The following is a 17,884-nucleotide window of genomic DNA, read 5'->3' on the forward strand; positions in this document are numbered from 1 at the left end:
AATTCCAGTGGTCTTGCTTCTTCAAAAATAAGGTGCAGCATTCAGACTAAATTACCATTTTATAGATTCTAACACCTAAGCCAATTTTAATATGGCCTGCTGAGTGAGAAAGTGATGTCAGTTTTAACATCAACATGAAAGTGTTTTTTTGTGATTCTTAAAAGGATGTGAGAGAGATCTGGATACTGGATTATTTCAGTCAAAATGATAAATGCATTTCCTGTTTAAAAAGGCAATTGTAACACACAACATCATAGAACTGTTTCTGGAATGGCTAGTCATTTTTATTTAACTTTGCAAGCCTGAGATAAAAAGCATAGGCAGTAAGTTTTACTAGTCAATAAAAAGCAATTCTACCAATCCACTTATAATTAATATACTAAACAGAGTTGGAAAGCATTTTACTGAAAGCAAAATATTTAGAGAAAATAGATATTTATACAAAATTATAAAATGCTTGTAATAAGAATAAGTGCATCTCAAGGAAAGCACAAACTCATTTTAATTTATAGAGCAAGTTAAAGCCTTAAAAAATTGCAGTGGAAATTGAAATATGCAAAAATGTATAAATTTTCTACAAAAGATGGTCATTCTTTTCCTGAGTTTACTAAAGCTATGAAACGGAAGGTGACACAGAAGGTGGAGGCTTGGAAACTCTTCATGGGCATTTCCTTTCCACACACTGCTTCCCTCCCTCTTCATACTCTTGTTTGGAAATCCACATTTGTTGAAAGGTGCCCTATAAATGGAAAGGAAAATTAAAAATGATTATTCCTTATGAGGAAATATTTTGTCTTTTATGACAAAGAAGACTAGGATGTTTGGTGGGATGGTGTGGTGCCAGCCTAAGGCAACCAGAGAGATTGTTGGAAGTTACAACATCGAAAAGATGTTCTAGCACTGGATTGATGGATGGTTAACATTTAGAGCTAGAGTGTGTTTGGTAAAACTAGGATGAAGCTTTGCAAGCCCACATGTAACCGTTTACAGACAATGTACATCTCATACATCCTGGTGGAGGGGAGAGGACCAGAGAAGGAAGGAACCTGAATAATAGTGATAGGAATGTAAGAGAAATCCATTCCCTTCCAACTTTTTAGTTCATACAGATTCACATATAAAATCTTTAGATCTCCGATCTTATTAAGAGGTGAAAATAGATCACAGATAATATATAAGTGAACAGTAAATAGCACCACTTAAAAAAAGCTACAAACAGTTAACAGCCGTAAAATCTTTAACCTAAGTTCTTGGTGCTATTTCCTTTGGCTGCTTTGAAGGGAAGGGGAGCGAGGTGTGAGCTGCAGTACAAGGGCTTTTCTTCTGGATCCAAGACCAGCACCGTCTGAACAGCACCAAGACCATGACCAGCAGTCCGGTGTCCACTCCTGTCTCCTCCCTCTTCCTCACCAACAGGCCAGGAGCAGCGAGAACGCACGAAAGAATGATGTCATTTTCCAGGTGCTGCAGTTACGTCCTAACCAGTACCAAAATGAGCTGGTTATCCTAACAGATTTCCACGTCTATTTGAGAAGAGACGGTGAAATTAGGCTAGCTAATACTTACCAAGAAAGCTGTGGTGTGAGGGAGGCATTTGTTATATCGTGACATGGCATCCAGTCAATTTCCACCCAGCAGAACTGTCCCATGTGACTTCCTAGATTGTCATCTTTCTGGGGGACGATATTTATCCTGTGGAGCCACTAGGCGCAGGGGTCCTCAAACTATGGCCCGCGGGCCACATGCGGCCCGGTGAGGGTATTTATCCAGGTCATCGGGTGTTTTGGGCCAGTTTTGTTTTTCACTTCAAAATAAGATATATGCAGTGTGCATAGGTTTTTGTTCATAGTTTTTTTTAAAACTATAGTCCAGCCCTCCAATGTGTCTGAGGGACAGTGAACTGGCCCTCTGTTTAAAAAGTTTGAGGACCCCTGCACTAGGGAGTTTCAAATCACCCAGCGGCCAGCAGCCAAGCACTAAGCACATTGCCACCGGGACTCCTTCTAGTCATGGTAGACCAGGTCAAACTGGTACTCTTCCTAGACTTCCACTCACACAAGTTACAGTAGAGATAAATGATACACGGGGACTGTTTTTACAGACACATGTAACAAAGTGAAACCATTAAGTAAGGTTCTTAAACGGTTTGCAGAGTAGCTCATCTACTAACCAAAGAAGCTAGAATGGAACCACCGATCCAGGAACTGAACCTCCGCTCCACAGTTGTATTATTTGCAATCAGTTTCAACCGCATGCTCTAAAAGTAGAGAACGAAGAAAAAGTGTTATTACTACACTCAAAACAGGTGACTCAATTTAGGATGTCTACTTTTTGTGGAGATAATATGGACTAATAGTAGACATAGATTAGGACTACCATATTTTAAGTACTTTGATTATAGGTTTTAATGTATGTGGTAAGAAAAATTTTAAACTTTGAGAAAAGCATACTAATAATTATGACATTCATAGTTTATGTTATAACAGTAAACACGGACATTGTTGCTACTTGCCATCAAGTTGGTTCAAACTCATAGCAACCCTGTTTTATAAAAAGGGGCTTCAAGAAGGTTGTGGAAGAATTCCATTATCTTTGAACTTCATTTTCCTTGAACTTTTTGAAGCCTCCTCGGACAACAAAATGAAAAACTGCCTGGGTCTGTGCCACCCCCTCACAAGTGTTGCTCAATTTGGGTCTATATTTGCTTGTCAATGTTCTGCTACAAATATTTCTGAATTACCTTCAACAAAGCTTTACTTGTGCGTGTTGTTATTGATATTATTCAGTAATTTCCATACTGTTGGATCACTTGTTTTGAAATGGGCACAAATGTGGATCTCTTCCACATACGTAATGTTCCTAGAAGTAAAAAACTATGCCGAATACTTTAAACATTACTTCATTTCAACCCTTGAGAGTATAATGATTGGTACTGTCCTCCCTCCCTTTCGGTCGTGTCCGCCCCACACTTTCAATCGCCTCTTTCTAGGCCTTCATGCTACCCTGATCCCTCCTCTTTAGTGCCTTATTGGACCCTCTTCCCTACAGTCCACCCCCTTCCACCCAAGTCAATCTAATCATCAGACCTCAGATTAAGTTTTATACATGACTGTTTTCTTTCCAAATTAATGTGTTTGCTTTAAATCCGTACTTTAAACAATAATATGGCCAATCTATCTCACTTCCTATATATTGTGTTGTCCTGTTCCCCTAAACCCCCCAATCTAGGTATTTTTCCATGAGGGTGGTTTTCATGCTGATACTTCGCAGTTTCTTTATATACACAGTTTGAGTCTGTGGGCTTTTCGAAGTAACGAACTGGGAGTTTTCCTGTACTTGCTATTTCATTGTTGTTGTTTAAGGGCAAAGTCAGCGTCAAACTGGTCTTGAGCAGTGCCCTGGACAGCCTACATCTATTCATGATTCAGAGCCACTCCATGAAATTTCACATCAGTACTGTCATCCTGCCATGCTCGAGAACAGATTTTATCTCCAAAGAGATAGTCAACAGGAGGCAGTTGTCACTGTTATGCTGGTACCATTAGTACACTCACTCACTGCCATTAAGTCAATTCTGACTCAACAACTCTACAGGGCAGGGCAAACTGTAACTCTTTAGGCAAATAGAAAGCCAAGTGTTCCTACCTCAAGAGTGGCTGGTGGTTTGAACCTGTGCTTAGTAGCCCAATGCTTAACTACTACACAACCAGGAAAGTTTCAAAAAATAACATACATAAATTATTTCTCTATATGGGAAGCTCAAAGACTATTAAATATAAATACTATAGATACTGTTAAGTATACCTATATCTATTTATGTACCTGTTTAAAACTTAGCATTTAGTGTAGAATGCCTTATACTTGATTTGACAGAAATTTTGAAATTCAATAGTTCTGCCTGCCTCTCTAGTACTGGTGTACTAGATAAATTGCCCTTCTATCCCAAAGGAGCCCTAGTGGTATAGTGGTTACTCGTTGGGCTGTGATCTGCAAAGGTCAGCAGTTCAAAACCACCAGCTGCTCCTCTGGAGACAGACTTTCTACTCCTGTAGAGTTTCAGTCTCAGAAACCCACAGAGGCAGTTCTAGCCTATCCTATCCTATCCTATCGGGTCACCATTGGCCATGAGTTTTGTTTTTCTACCCCAAACTAGGTTCTTTCATCTGTTTAGATTAGAAATTATTAAAACATAGTTATCCTATTGCACCATCAGTGATGAACTGTACAGGCTTATCAGCCCTTTGTCAAATTTCAGTCTATGTCTGCTGTAGCTTTAGATAAAACCCAGACAGCTCTGTGAGACATGACCTAGTACTCAATGCACTGTTCCGGCCGTACTGCTCTCCCTACTTCCCCAAAGCAAACTTTGAAGGAGCTTCGAGGTCTTCATGGAAAACTGGAGTCTTTCCACGAACTTTTTGAAGACCCAAAGTATTAGCCAACGACTGAATTACTGAAAAATAGCTCCTTCAGTTCATACTTTTTGCCTGGATGTTCTTTGATTAAACTACCAACCAGCTGAAACTCCCCTTCATTACTTCAAAAGACTTTTTTTCTTTCTTTCTTTTTTTCTTTGTAAGAGCCCCCAGTAGAATGCTTTATTAAAAATAAATAACAAATACAAACTGTAAAAAGAAAAAAAATCCTTGGTGCAATCTTCCTGGCTGTATTTTCTTTTTAGCCTTGTGCTTTTTTTTTTTTTTTTTAACATTTTATTAGGGGCTCATACAACTGTTATCCCAATCCATACACACATCAATTGTGTAAAGCGCCTTTGTACATCGTTTATCAAAACATTTTCTCTCCATTTAAACCCCCGACATTAGGTCCTCATTTTTCCCCTCCCTCCCTGCTCCCCCCTCCCGCATGAGCCCTTGATAGTTTATAGGTATTTTGTCATATCTTGCCCTGTCCGACGCAAAAGACTTTTTTTCATGAAAACTTTCTAATACTGTCAGGGAGCTACGTGCTTGGTTCCCAGAGTTCCCAAGAACACCCAGGTCACACAGTACTGAAGCACGTAGCACATTCTAGCCAGTATTTGTTTGCATGTCTAAACATTCTAGTGCACAGGTGGCATCGCTGGATAAAATGAAGTTTAAATAGTACAAGGATAACCAATGGATGTCATCGAGGAAAATCTGATACAATTAGGGCTATTAACGTTACATCATTATACTGTACAACTATTCGCCTATTTAAAATGAACCCTTATATGTAAAATTATGCCGCCAGTGAGGATACACATGACTGCAGACTACAGAAAAACAACTTACTGGGGGCGTTTTCTGAGAGAGCTCCCTATTCAACCTGTCAGTGAAGCTCTGGATGAGCGTGTTTCCTCCTGCCACGATCACGCTGCCATACAAACCCTAGGATAAAGAGCAAGAAAACGAAATTACTTCCAAATGCTTCTGAGTTTTAAATACACCTCCAAATAAATCAACGTCTTGTACAATTTTCCCTTCTTTCAAAGTTTTACTTCTATAATGAGCTTCAAAAAATTTGTGAGAAAATTCCATTATTTTTTACTCCATTTTTTCATGAACTGACGATCAAGCCTCCTTGTATACAGGTTCCAATCCTGACTGCCTAGTAGGCTCATCTAGGGAGCTTCCAAAGCACTAACACCTGGGTCTGATGGCATAAAAACCTCCAGAGATGACATCTGACGCAATGCTTGTCTTAAAGCTCGTCAGATGAATCTAGCGTACACTAAGGTTTACGAATCACCAACTTAAAATAATTATTCTAAAATCCAATCCTAATCTGCTGGCAGATGGCTGGCAGTACTTAATTAGGTAGTAGCACATTTTATAATGACTTCATTACTCATCTGAATGTTACACTATTTTAAATTACACTACGAGATTATTTTCTAATTACAACGGACAATGACATGGCATCCATCTACTGCGTCATGTATTCCTGCCAAAATGTTGGCTGCCTTGCCCTTTTGCATCAGAACCACATAGGGAACTTTTGCAAAATACACTGCTGTGGCCTCTGCACATGAAACATAGACTCCTATTTATAAGGAGTGCCTGTCTCTCTGACTTGCATGTGTGCATCAGAACGTTAAATGTCAGCCTGCCTTTTCAGTAGCTAAGTTCATATTAAAAACATACTCCAAATATCTGAACCATCCAAATTTTCAAACAACTGGCATGAATATAAACATATCTCTACAATCCATAATAGTTAAAGGAAAATGTTCATGCTTAACAGGAAAGTTATCGCACTTCCTCATAGACAATAGGAGGGAGAGGGGGACTTCAAAAATGTCATGAAAAAATTCAATTATCTTTTAATTCCAATTGTAATGTCCCAACTGTGGCTTTGGATTTGCACAAAAAGGCTCTGAGAGCACACTCGCACTTCCCCAAACACGTCTGGTAGGTACTGACTGAAATAAAGAACGCTATGTGTAGCTACCCATTATGAACAATGAAATCACACACATACACCCTATGCTTTAAGCAAACAAATCAAAGAAAAACTAAGGCAGTGTGCAGGACTGCAAGCTGAATGTAAAGTTTAAGAAATTATCTAATAAGCACAATACACATCAGTATTTAAAACCTGATGGTGAGCTCACTTAAGATAAAGTTCATGTAAAATTACTCATACTTTAAGGCACATCTCGCTGAAAAACAAGGTAATAAAATTATTCCTCATGAAAAATCGCCAATAGGGTCTTAAAGGCTTGAAGATAAATAAGCGGCCATCTAGGTGAGAAGCAACAAAGCCCACATGGAAGCAGCACACCAGTCTGTGTGATCATGAGGTGTCGATAAGATCAGGTATCAGGCATCAAAAACCCAGAACAAAAAATCATATTGTGAATGAGAGGGAGTGCGGAGTGGAGACCCAAAGCTCATCTATAGCCAATTGGACATCCCCTTATAGAAGGGTCATGGGGAGGAGATGAACCAGTCAGGGTGCAATATATCACTGATGAAACATACAACTTTCCTCTAGTTCTTTAATGTTTCCATCCTCCGCCCCCCACCGCTATCATGACCCAAATTCTACCTTACAAATCTAGGTAGACCAGAGCATGTACACGGGTATAGACAAGAGCTGGAAACACAAGGAACCCAGGACAGATAAACCCCTCAGGACCAATATTGAGTAGTGATACTAAGAGAGTAAGGGGAAGATGGGGGTAGAAAAGGGGAACCGATCACAATGATCTACATACAATCCCCTCCCAAGGGGACGGACAACAGAAAAGTGGGTGAACGGAGACATGAAAAATTATAATCAAGGGTTCATGAGGGAGGGAGGGAAAAAAAAGAGAAACTGGTACCAAGGGCTCAAGTAGCAAGAAAATGTTTTGAAAATGATGGCAACATATATACAAATGTGCTTGACACAATGGACGGATGGATGGTGATGAGAGTTGTACGAGCACCCGATAAAATGATTAAAAGGAAAGAAAAATCACCAATAAGTATTTCGATTTATCACATTTTAGGACAACCTCTAGAACAGCACTCAATGTCCAATAGAATTTTCTGTGATGGAATTGTTCTTTACCTGTGTTATCCAATCTATTAGCCACTAGCCATAGTTATAACATGGGTAATGTGACTGAAGAAACACAACTTAAAATTTTGTTATCTTAATTAAATAGGCACATGGGACTACCACACTGCACAGGTCTGAAAAGACTTTACACCTAAGCCTTTTCTAGTATTGTTTCTTTACTTGGTTACACTCTATTACATTTTGGCAAAATGCACAGTAACAGGTTTGCATTCAACAGGAGCTACATTTTGTTCAGGGACACTGGTTACATTTGTCACACGATGGCAACATCCTCAGTTCCATCGAGCTGTTCCAATTCCATGAACGCAGTCTCACTGCCCGCCCCCTCCATCCACGCTTCAGAGTCTCGGTGATGAGCTCATCTCATGTAATGTCTTTAAAGGTATGGTGCTCAAAGGTGACGGTGTCAACAGTCCACCAAGTCTAGATTTTTCATTCATTTGAAGTTCTCATCTGCATTTTCCTCCCTTTCGACCAGGACCCCTCTAGTCTGAGCCTGACAGTAGTGCTGGGAAGGCACCATCGGTGTCTAGGCCCCAGGTAGCACAGGCCCTGGTTCTTGAAGACACACTTCCTTCTCCGATTCTTGAGTTTATTTCCATCTTTCTGTTGCTTCGGATGAGTAGAGTAACAGTTGCGTGTTAGATGGATGCCTGCCCTCTTTGAAGACCCCAGACACTACTCACCAAACTAGGTCATAGAACATAAACCTGATGACTTAACATTATGCCAACTGACCGCACTATCCCACAAGACAGCTGACCCTGAGTCGTCAAGAAAATAATTCTGTGAGGTAATAGGTCGTATAATGAATGAAGAAACAGCATCTACAGCCTGCCCGCACGTGTGTGTGTGTCTCTCTCTCTCTCTCTCTCTCTCACACACACACACACACACACACACACACACACACACACACACACACACACACGGGGGCTGTTGCAAGATAGCAGTAGCATTTACCATTCCATCATTTTTGTTGCATGGTGCTTAGTGGCATCAGTCAGGCTGGATACCCTTCACCCATAGTCAGTGATATCTTTCTTCTTGCTATAAACAAAAAGTGACTACTATCTAGAGGTGTTGAATATGGGGGTGGAGGGCAGTGTCAACAAACTCTTGGGACAGAAGAACCAATCCTGTCCTTCACAACAATGTAAAAATGATTTGAAAGCCATAAACATTTTTACAAAACATGAAACCACCATTATCTGAATAATATCCTTTAAATGTTTTCAATTTTACCTCAGAGCTACATACACACACTGGAAAGAGCTGCATATGACTTGTGAGCCAGTTTCCTGACCTCTAGAAAATGGAATCTCCTCTCCTCATCTCTGGTAACAACCATTCAGTAATGGTCGCTGTCAACTTTCTTATCACCCCATAAAGCTGACATCTATAATATTTGTCTTTTTGTGACTGTCCCACTATTTCATTCGTGCTGCAAAATGCTTTAGAACTCATTTTTATTCATGTCTGTCTTCTATGTCACCGTTTTACATATTCTGTTATAAAATGGACTTGAAACCCAATGAAGTTCACAGCTGCCAACATCATTTTAGGGCACTTCACTGTCATGAAAGATACTTATAATGGCACTTACTGGTCTGATATCAATATCACACATTCCAACGCTTGTCGTGACAACATGACTGACTCCCAGCATTGTATTTCCTGATAAGCCCTACAACAAAATACAATGAGTGGCACATGTAAGAACATCACACGAGCAGGCAAATGGAAGAATATCACACAATAAAGCAGATTTTTTAAAAATGTGGTGAGTCTCCCGCTGGTTAATAATTGCATAAGGTCTTTAACTTATACTGGAAAAGCAGGCTAATTAAGAACTAAGCTTTTATACCTTTACATTGGAAGGGTCAAATAATCCTTCAGGAATCTTTAGCCTTTCTGCACCAAAATCACAGTTGTAACCGTTGGGGAATTCATAATGAACTGTTGGCATCTGTGCAGCTACTCTGAAAACACATGAAACAACTTGAAATCAAAGAGACTCCTCTTCAAAGTTATCAACAACCAAGAAATCATAGCTCAGAAAAAAATCAGAGTAAGAATATTTTATTTGAAGCAACAAAGCCCACATGGAAGAAGCACACCAGCCTGTGTGATCACGAGGTGTCGATGGGATCAGGTATCAGGCATCTAAGACCCAGAATAAAACCATACCCAAGGTGAATTGGGGGTGGTGGTGGTGGCATGGAATAAAGATCCTTAGCCCATCAGTAGGCAATTGGACATCCCCTCACAGAGGGGTTATAGGGAAGAGACGAGCCAGTCAAGGTGCAGCACAGCACCGATGAAACACACAACTTTCCTCTAGCTCGTTGGTGCTTCTTTCCCCCCACTATCATGACCTCAATTCTACCTTATAAATCGGATTAGACAAAAGCATGCACACTGCTACAATTAAGAGCCTGAAACATAGGAATTCCAGGATAGATAAACCCCTCAGGGCCAACAAGGAGAGTAGAGAGAGCTACCAGGAGGATTGGAGGAGGGTGGGAGAAGAAAGGGGGCATCAATCACAAGGCTCAACCTAGGACCACCCACACCCCCAGGGGGATGAATAACAGAAAAGTCGGTGAGGGGCGATGGAGGACAATGTAAGATATGGGAAAAAAATCTATAACTTATTAAGGGTTCAGGAGGGAGGGAAGGTTGGGGGGGGGGTTGAGGAAGAAACGGGGAGATGATATCAGGGGCTCAAGTGGGAAGAGAATGCTTTGAAAATGATGATGGCAGCATATATGCAAATGTGCTTGACACATTGGAGGAATGTATGGATCGTGAAGAGATATAAGAGCTCCCAGGAAAAGCATTTTAAAAAAGAAATTGCAAAAAAAAAGTATTCTATTTTAAAATAGTCAATATCTTAGCATAATTTTATACCTCTAGAGTCAATAAAGCACATTCTACAATTCTAATTTTTGTTTTAGCTAAATAAAGAAATCATTTCTATCCTCTTGAAAATCATGAGTACATCTTTTAACAGAAATAAAAAATGTTAGTTTCTGAAGAATATAGTTTTTTAGAAGATTAGTATGAAGGTCTTAATGCACTACTTATAAGTCATTTAGACAAAAATAATAGGAAAACATACTGTTCATCATAAGTTGAATCTGATACTTGAAGTACTGAGGCTTGAAAATCCTGGATAACACACTAGATTAAGAAAAAAAAATTATTGAGCTTTATTTTTATAAAACTATTTAACATGGTTTTCTAAATGAAAGGAGGCTACATTTCTGGGTGAGTAAACCACTTCCTGAGTACAAATCTATCCAGCAAGGACTCAAAGCGCTTGAGTATCCAGAAACCATATTCTGAACATTTGTGTTAGATAATGAATTCTATTTAAACTGCAAGAGTGACTGAACAATAGATTAAGTGATTGGGAACCCTGTACTACATAACAAAAACAGTTACAAATAGTTTTCCCTAAGCTTATACTTAAAAGCAGCATTTGAGAATACAGTTGTATCTATATATCACAATCAACTTTTAGTGACATAATTTTGCTGTGAAATACATACTTGACTCATGGGTTGCTAAGGAAAAATCTAAAATCCAGACAAATTCTTAAATCATCTTCACAATTTTTCCTTGTCTAATGCCCATGAAAATCTTTCTCTTTAAGGGCAAAAAAAAAAAAAAAAGAAAAATGTCAAATAAGCTATTCCTGCCATAATGATAACTTTCATATATTTTTGTTATTAGAAATCAATGTATATCTATTATCGTGTGTGAAGTGGCTTTATTAGCTCCTTTCCCTGACAGTAAATCATATGCCCACTGGCAGAACTCAGTAAAGAGATTCTCCTGGCTATGTGCAATCATGTGCACTTCATATGGTTAGGAGAGAGTACACATTTGAGCCAGGATAGCACATCTCTACAGAAAGCAACACCATATTAGGGGGGGAGGGGGGGAGATCAATGTTATTATACATTAGCATAGTGCTTCTCTCTACTCCAAAACCCAAACCCCTGCCAGGTGTCACTCTAGTGTTCCATAATGAGCTGCTTGTAAAGGTATTCATCAATATGAAAAGCATTCTAAATTAGCTGATTTAAATTTTTATTTTTAAAATATTATAGACCACATAAAGCCTCTAGTTCTATTTTTATTCCCTTGGAGAGAATGAGGGTTACTTACATTACACATGTAATTGTGCCAAGACCGTGTAACCTGTGGCAACTTCTCTTTTCTTTTCCAGTTTGCTGGAGAGCCTTCACGGACAGCTTCCTGAGGTTATAAAACGCATGAACTAGGTTAATAAAATCCACAGCATGGGGGTGAGAGGCTGGAGAACTATTCTACAAGAAAATCCAACCATTACTTACTTTTGATGCAATCATATATGGAGGGATCAATTCTATATTCATTTCTTGGAAGAGTTCTCTGCATTGCATAGTGATAAAGTCTCCAGCAAGAGGGGATTTCACAATGCCTATGACACAGATTAAATAGGGGTAAGGAACATTAAGTTCAGAATCCTTGGGATAAATTTCCTGTGTGATGCTGATAGGTCATTTTTTCCCCAAGTATAATTAACGAAGCTATCCCTTAAAGCATGAAGTTATACTTCTCAGCACAAATCAGTTTTAGATACACATTATATACTGAAGTATTTTAAAATATTTTTTAAAAAGCCATTTGGCAATAGCTAATCTTCAGAAGTCCAACCCAGTGCTTTACGGCACGACGTCACCATGACATCCAGAGTGGTGTCAGCATGCCTGCCTAAGTGAGTACGTTTACCTTGCTGAAGGACGTAGCCGTCGTGGACTGGAATTGCAGTTGTATGAGTGGCCCCACTGTCCAAAATCAGCCCAGTTGAACGACCATTAGCAAATCTAGTATAAAGTATTAAGGAAAAGGTTCCTAAAATATTATACGTCTTGTAAAGGACAGGCTCTTACCACAATTACAAGTCATTCTAAAACTGTGCTTTATAATTTAGAATGTAGTAAGGTAAATTTAGAAGGGACAATTGGTATGCAATAGTAATTCAGGTTTGAAAATGAATCACAAGAGGCAGAACTGCCAGCAAGATAGCAAGTTGCTTAGGAAAACCTTTCAAGGAGACATCGAGTTAGCTGGCCCAAACTAGCACAACCCTTCCGTTTCTGGAAATTGCTCAAAGGACTTACAACAAATGGAGAAGCATATATTTGACAAAAATCTATGGAAACTAATAGTGGGAGGCCACGGTGCATGTTCTGGAACTACAACTCTTCCCTCACCACTCTCACAGCAGCAAAGTGTTATCAATTGTTTGACAGCCAAGAGGTAGCCCCCATCTCTCAACTCAATGAAGTAAAAATGTTATTCTAGGTGGGCTGAACCCTGAATATGGAAGACTTTATCCATTTTGTGTGCACACGTATCATTAGCAATATGTATTGCAGTGTATATTTATGTTAGCATTCTCATGCCAGCCCCCAAAGACAAATAAAGATGATTTATAAGGATGCTGATAATAAAAAGCATAAATAAAAATAAAAAAACATGTACTTGACTTATGACAGAGAACAACTTATGGCCGTCATTGGAATGAAATCCCACTGTAAATTGAGGACTACACTTTGCTATTTATTCTTTGAGGTCAGTACACAGTATTTCCTTGTCTGTCCCTTGGTAAGCTTGCAGGAAAGATCTAGTGATTAAATCTTTAATGAATTTGCTGTCAATTTTCAATAGTATTGGAGGGTATGAGATAATGACAATCTGAACTCATTTTTAGCCAATCAGTTTAAAGACTACCCTTTTTTCATTCTTCAATAACACCAAACTTTGAAAAGAGGAGCTTTTCACCAAGGGCTAAGTAGAAAAAATATTTTGGAAATGTTGATGGAAATGTATGTACAAGTGTGCTTAATACAACTGAATGATTGTTAAAAGATTAGTAAGAGCCCCCAAGAAAATGATTAATTAAAAATACAACAACTTTGAATTTATTATAAGAGTTGAGTGTTACTTTCCTATTTCCCTCCCATATCTTCTGATGTGTTACTATTAATAAGAAATTCTAAAAGATGGTTAGCAAAACAATCAAATGAGAAACAAAAACCACCTAGGAAAAACCAAGAACTGACTCATGTCCTCCTGCTGGTTATCATGTGTAGTAGCAGCATATTTACTTCTGAAGAACTCTAGGGATGCTCTGGGGTGAGTGTTGGGCTCTGAACTACAAGGTCAGCAGTTCAAAACCACCAGCCACTGCAGAGGAGAAAGATAAAGATATCTGTTCCCACAAAGACTTTCAGTCTCAGAAACCTTAGGGAGGGCCGCTGTAGTTGGAATACACTCAATGACAGCGGTTTGCATTTATATTTACTTCTAGAGAAAAGTGTCACTCTTTGAAGGATACGCTGTCAAAACTGCCGTTTTGCAAAGGAAGAATGCAGGGATGTTGTAGTGTTCAAACATTAACTCTGTTAATTTCTCTCTCTTTGCTCTAGTATTCCACTGAAGAGGAAAAAAGAAATGCGAGTTATTTGTTGTTTTAATATTAAAATGCTGAGTTATTTAAAATATTTATTGTAACACTATCTTTAACAAAGATGCAAAATATTAAAAAACAATATTATGACAATACTTTTACAATATTTTATAATAATTTGAACACAAGTAAAACAGCTGCCATGAATTGCAGACGTCATAAAATTTTCAGTGTTCCACAGGAAAATCAGAATCCACACATCAGATACTAATAAATTCTAAGATTATTTGGCTATTAAAATCCAAAATAAAATTTTAAACCACCAAATCCCCCTACTTATATAGCTGGTACTCGTACAAGCAAGTAAAGCTCAGAAAAATAGCAAAATAATTATTTATAATCATTTTGTTAGTCTCCTGGGCCCATTTTATCAATGTACCTAATGTATTTTACAGTAGATTTCAGTGCGGCAATTTCAAGTCCTAATGTAACATTTGACTTCTCTCATGAGATTTGAGTTTAAAAATAGACATATATTGCCTCTCAGACACAAGACAATCCAAGTAAATGGGAAGCAGTCCACACAAAAGTAAATCAAATGTTAAACCAATCCCTGCTGAGGGGAGGTGGGGAAGGGAGGGGAGGATGTACTACTAAAATCCACTAAGGCTTCTAATTGTTTGGGTTTGTTTTTTTTTTTTTTAACTCATATTTAAAAGAAAGTGAAAATTACAATAGTTTTCATTAATCCCCTTTGCCCAATTCTCAAAATTTGAAATATAAATTCCTATGCCTCTTTAAAGCAGACACACTCTGCAAATGAACAGAAAACTAAAGGGGAAAAACATGCGCTAGTGAGAAGTAAAGTCTGTCTCACCGGTGCTTCTGACATGAGAACAGGATGCAGGCTGGCTTCTGATTTGACATGCATTTTGTACGTATGATCCAAAATAGCCTGGAAACTATCCCAGTCTTCCACTAGAATGCAAGATTAACAGACTGAGAGCAATGCCTGTGGAATACAGCATCTTTTGAGCGACTGCTTCTATGACTTAGCAGTTAGTATTTTTTAACATGAGAGCCTACTTATTTTACACATCTATTTCATAACAAAGTACTTAATTGTACAGGTCAACTCAAAAACCCTGCCATCAAGTCAATGCCGACTCACAATGATCCTTTAGGACAAGACAGAACTGTCCGTGTGAGTTTCAGAGACTAATTTTTTACAAGAATGAAAAGCCCCCTCTTTCTCATTCGGAGCAAATGGTGGTTTCTAACATACTCATATCTGTATGTTAAGAATTAAGGTCGCAGATGGACATTGGGCCTCGACTCAAGTACTCCCTCAACACAAGAACACTTTGTTCTAACAATCCGGCATTCTGTAATGCTCACCCACCCGATGCAATCGCTATACACAAAATGAGTGCCTAAGTTAATGTGGTGAAGAAAGCTGATGGTGCCTGGTTATCAAAAGATATAGCATCTGGGGTCTTAAAGGCTTGAAGATAAACAAGTGGCCATCTAGCTGAGAAGCAACAAAGCCCACATGGAAGAAGCACACCAGCCTGTGTGACCACAACTTGTCAATGGGATCAAGTATCAAGCATCTAAGACCCAGAACAAAATCATACCCCAGGTGAATGGGGTGTGGGGAGTGAATGGAGTGAAGACCCAATGTCCATCTGTAGACAATTGGACATCTCCCTATAGAGAGGTCACAGGGAAGTAATAAGCCAGTCAGGGTACAGTATAGCACCAATGAAGCACACAACTTTCCTCTAGTTCTTTGCTGCTTCCTTCCCCCCACTATCATGACCTCAGTTCTACCTTACAAATCGGATTAGACCAGAACATCCACACTGCTACAGACAAAAGCCCACAACACAGGGAATCCAGGATAGATAAACCCCACAGAGCCAACAATGGGAGTAGAGCTATCGGGAGGATTCGGGAGGGTGTGGGGAGAAAAAGGGAATCGATCAAATGATCAACCTATAACCCCCTTTCAGGAGGATGAACAATGGAAAAGTGGGTGAGGGGCGACAGGACAATCGATGTAAGCTATGAAAATAATTGTAATTTATCAAGGGTTCGTGAGGGAGGGTGAGCGGGGGGAGAGAGGGACTCAAGTGAGAAGAAAATGCTTTGAAAATGAGCGGGGGAGGGAAGGGCTCAAGTGGGAAGAAATGCTTTGAAAATGATGTGGCAGCATATGTGCAAATGTGCTTGACACACTGGAGGAATGTATGGACTGTGATAGATGTAATAGCCCCCAATAAAAGTATTAAAAAAATAAAAAGAATTGAAAAAAATATCATCTCAGCATACTTAAAAAAAACCTGAAAATGTAATCAATGTCAATAAATGGGACATGTAGTAACTGCTGAATTGAGAATCTATCTTTTCAGTAATAACAATGGAAAGAGTCCGCATAAAGATGATCTCCTTTGTGAAAACCATCCCACAATGGCCGTTGACCGCCCCTGCTCTTTAACCCCGTAGCACACTGCACACAGACTGAACGAGTACAGACTTCACCGATACTGTATGAGCAATCATCTACTTTCCCCACCCAACCACGTCTCATGCCTTTCTCTGTACGCTCAGTTCCTGGCACATTTTGTATGTGGGACATTTTAAAATATCTGATATTCAATTTATAAGAAGCCCCAGCTCTAAATCTAAAACACACTATGCACCCTCAATATTTTTATTCAAATCCACAGGAGCAAACAAGTATCATACCCATTCCATTTTTCAGAGGTGAAATAGCATCCATGTTCTCCCTTGGAACACGCAGGGCATTGGTGTCGATGTAGTAGGTGGGGCCTCCTTGTTTTCCTTTATCACCATCTATCTCCATCAATGTGCTTCCGTCATCTCGTTCTGACACCATACCAATGGCCGTGGGGAAATCCACCTGTGAAAGTCACACATCACATTTCGCCTGTTTTTAACCCCAAGAGTGAAACTGCCCTGATTTATTCAACTAACATTACACTGACCTTGGGACAGTCCTCACCAGCATAACCAGCTCTCACAGTATAGGACCCAATGTCAAAGACCAGGGCTCCAACTTCATCTGAAAAGAGGAAAATATAACTAACATTAACAATTTGCAATTATCTTGTGAACAAGAAAGTACTTATGTGTCTAAAATGGCATAATGAATAAGGAAACTACATAAAACTTAAAGCAGGTATTAACTTCATAGTAATGTACAGATTTGAAATGCAATTCAAATTAAAGATTTATTTTAAATATAAGAAGCCCTACACTGTACATCTGTAGAGGCTTAATCAGAAAAGAAGTGGTCAACTAAAGCTGGAAAATGTGAGGATACACTACTATTACAAGGACTAGAAGGGACAGTGCCCCAAAAGCCCAAACCAGAAAACAAAACCGCCAAGCTCACACTATGGGAAAGCGGAGAACTGCCCCTGTGGGTTTCCAAGGCTGTCAAGCTGAATCTTCCTCCCATGGAGAGGCTGGTGGGTTCTGGTTTGCATCAGAGTGTTTTCATCACTACACCATCAATACCCTCCGGCTAATAGTTACCACCCTCAGAAAGAGAAAACCCACTGAACCATAGTGACACACACCCCCCCCCCCCAACCCCAACCTGAAGACTGCCAAAGATCGGAGGAACAGAAGCTGAAAGGAGACAAGGGCCTTCCCTCAGAATCCACATAGAGTCATGCTAGAAAGGAAGAATGAAAGCAGGCAGTCCATTTGATAGCAAAATGAACAGATTTTCGTGTGACACACACCCCCCCCCCCAAAGGCATCGTGAGCCACAGGTTAAGAACCACTGCTTTAGACTATTTATCCCTCCTGGCTTGCCCTCATATTTTC

General features: G+C 39.4%; 2 protein-coding genes across 2 annotated transcripts in view; one reads left to right on the forward strand and one right to left on the reverse strand.

Annotated features, from left to right (window-relative positions):
• MRPL47 (mitochondrial ribosomal protein L47) overlaps positions 1 to 13,454 on the forward strand; it is a 30,656-nt gene extending 17,202 nt beyond the window's left edge. The window contains exon 8 of the mRNA XM_045295031.1: positions 11,795 to 13,454. The gene's annotated coding sequence lies outside the window, so the exon portion shown is untranslated. The remainder of the gene's footprint in view (positions 1 to 11,794) is intronic.
• The window catches only part of ACTL6A (actin like 6A), a 25,876-nt gene continuing 8,249 nt past the window's right edge, over positions 258 to 17,884 (reverse strand). Inside the window, exons 2-14 of the mRNA XM_004708601.4 lie at positions 17,035 to 17,111; positions 16,775 to 16,949; positions 14,901 to 15,001; positions 13,952 to 14,049; positions 12,340 to 12,434; positions 11,922 to 12,028; positions 11,734 to 11,823; positions 10,679 to 10,740; positions 9,422 to 9,536; positions 9,161 to 9,241; positions 5,277 to 5,372; positions 2,171 to 2,257; positions 258 to 739 (exon numbers count right to left, since the gene is read on the reverse strand). Coding sequence (XP_004708658.1) covers positions 659 to 739; positions 2,171 to 2,257; positions 5,277 to 5,372; positions 9,161 to 9,241; positions 9,422 to 9,536; positions 10,679 to 10,740; positions 11,734 to 11,823; positions 11,922 to 12,028; positions 12,340 to 12,434; positions 13,952 to 14,049; positions 14,901 to 15,001; positions 16,775 to 16,949; positions 17,035 to 17,111 — 1,265 coding nt within the window. The 3' untranslated portion in view covers positions 258 to 658. The remainder of the gene's footprint in view (positions 740 to 2,170; positions 2,258 to 5,276; positions 5,373 to 9,160; positions 9,242 to 9,421; positions 9,537 to 10,678; positions 10,741 to 11,733; positions 11,824 to 11,921; positions 12,029 to 12,339; positions 12,435 to 13,951; positions 14,050 to 14,900; positions 15,002 to 16,774; positions 16,950 to 17,034; positions 17,112 to 17,884) is intronic.

Source organism: Echinops telfairi, unplaced genomic scaffold (genome assembly GCF_000313985.2).
Source record: "Echinops telfairi isolate 266 unplaced genomic scaffold, ASM31398v2 ScPeMD7_4225;HRSCAF=4972, whole genome shotgun sequence".
Taxonomy (NCBI): domain Eukaryota; kingdom Metazoa; phylum Chordata; class Mammalia; order Afrosoricida; family Tenrecidae; genus Echinops; species Echinops telfairi.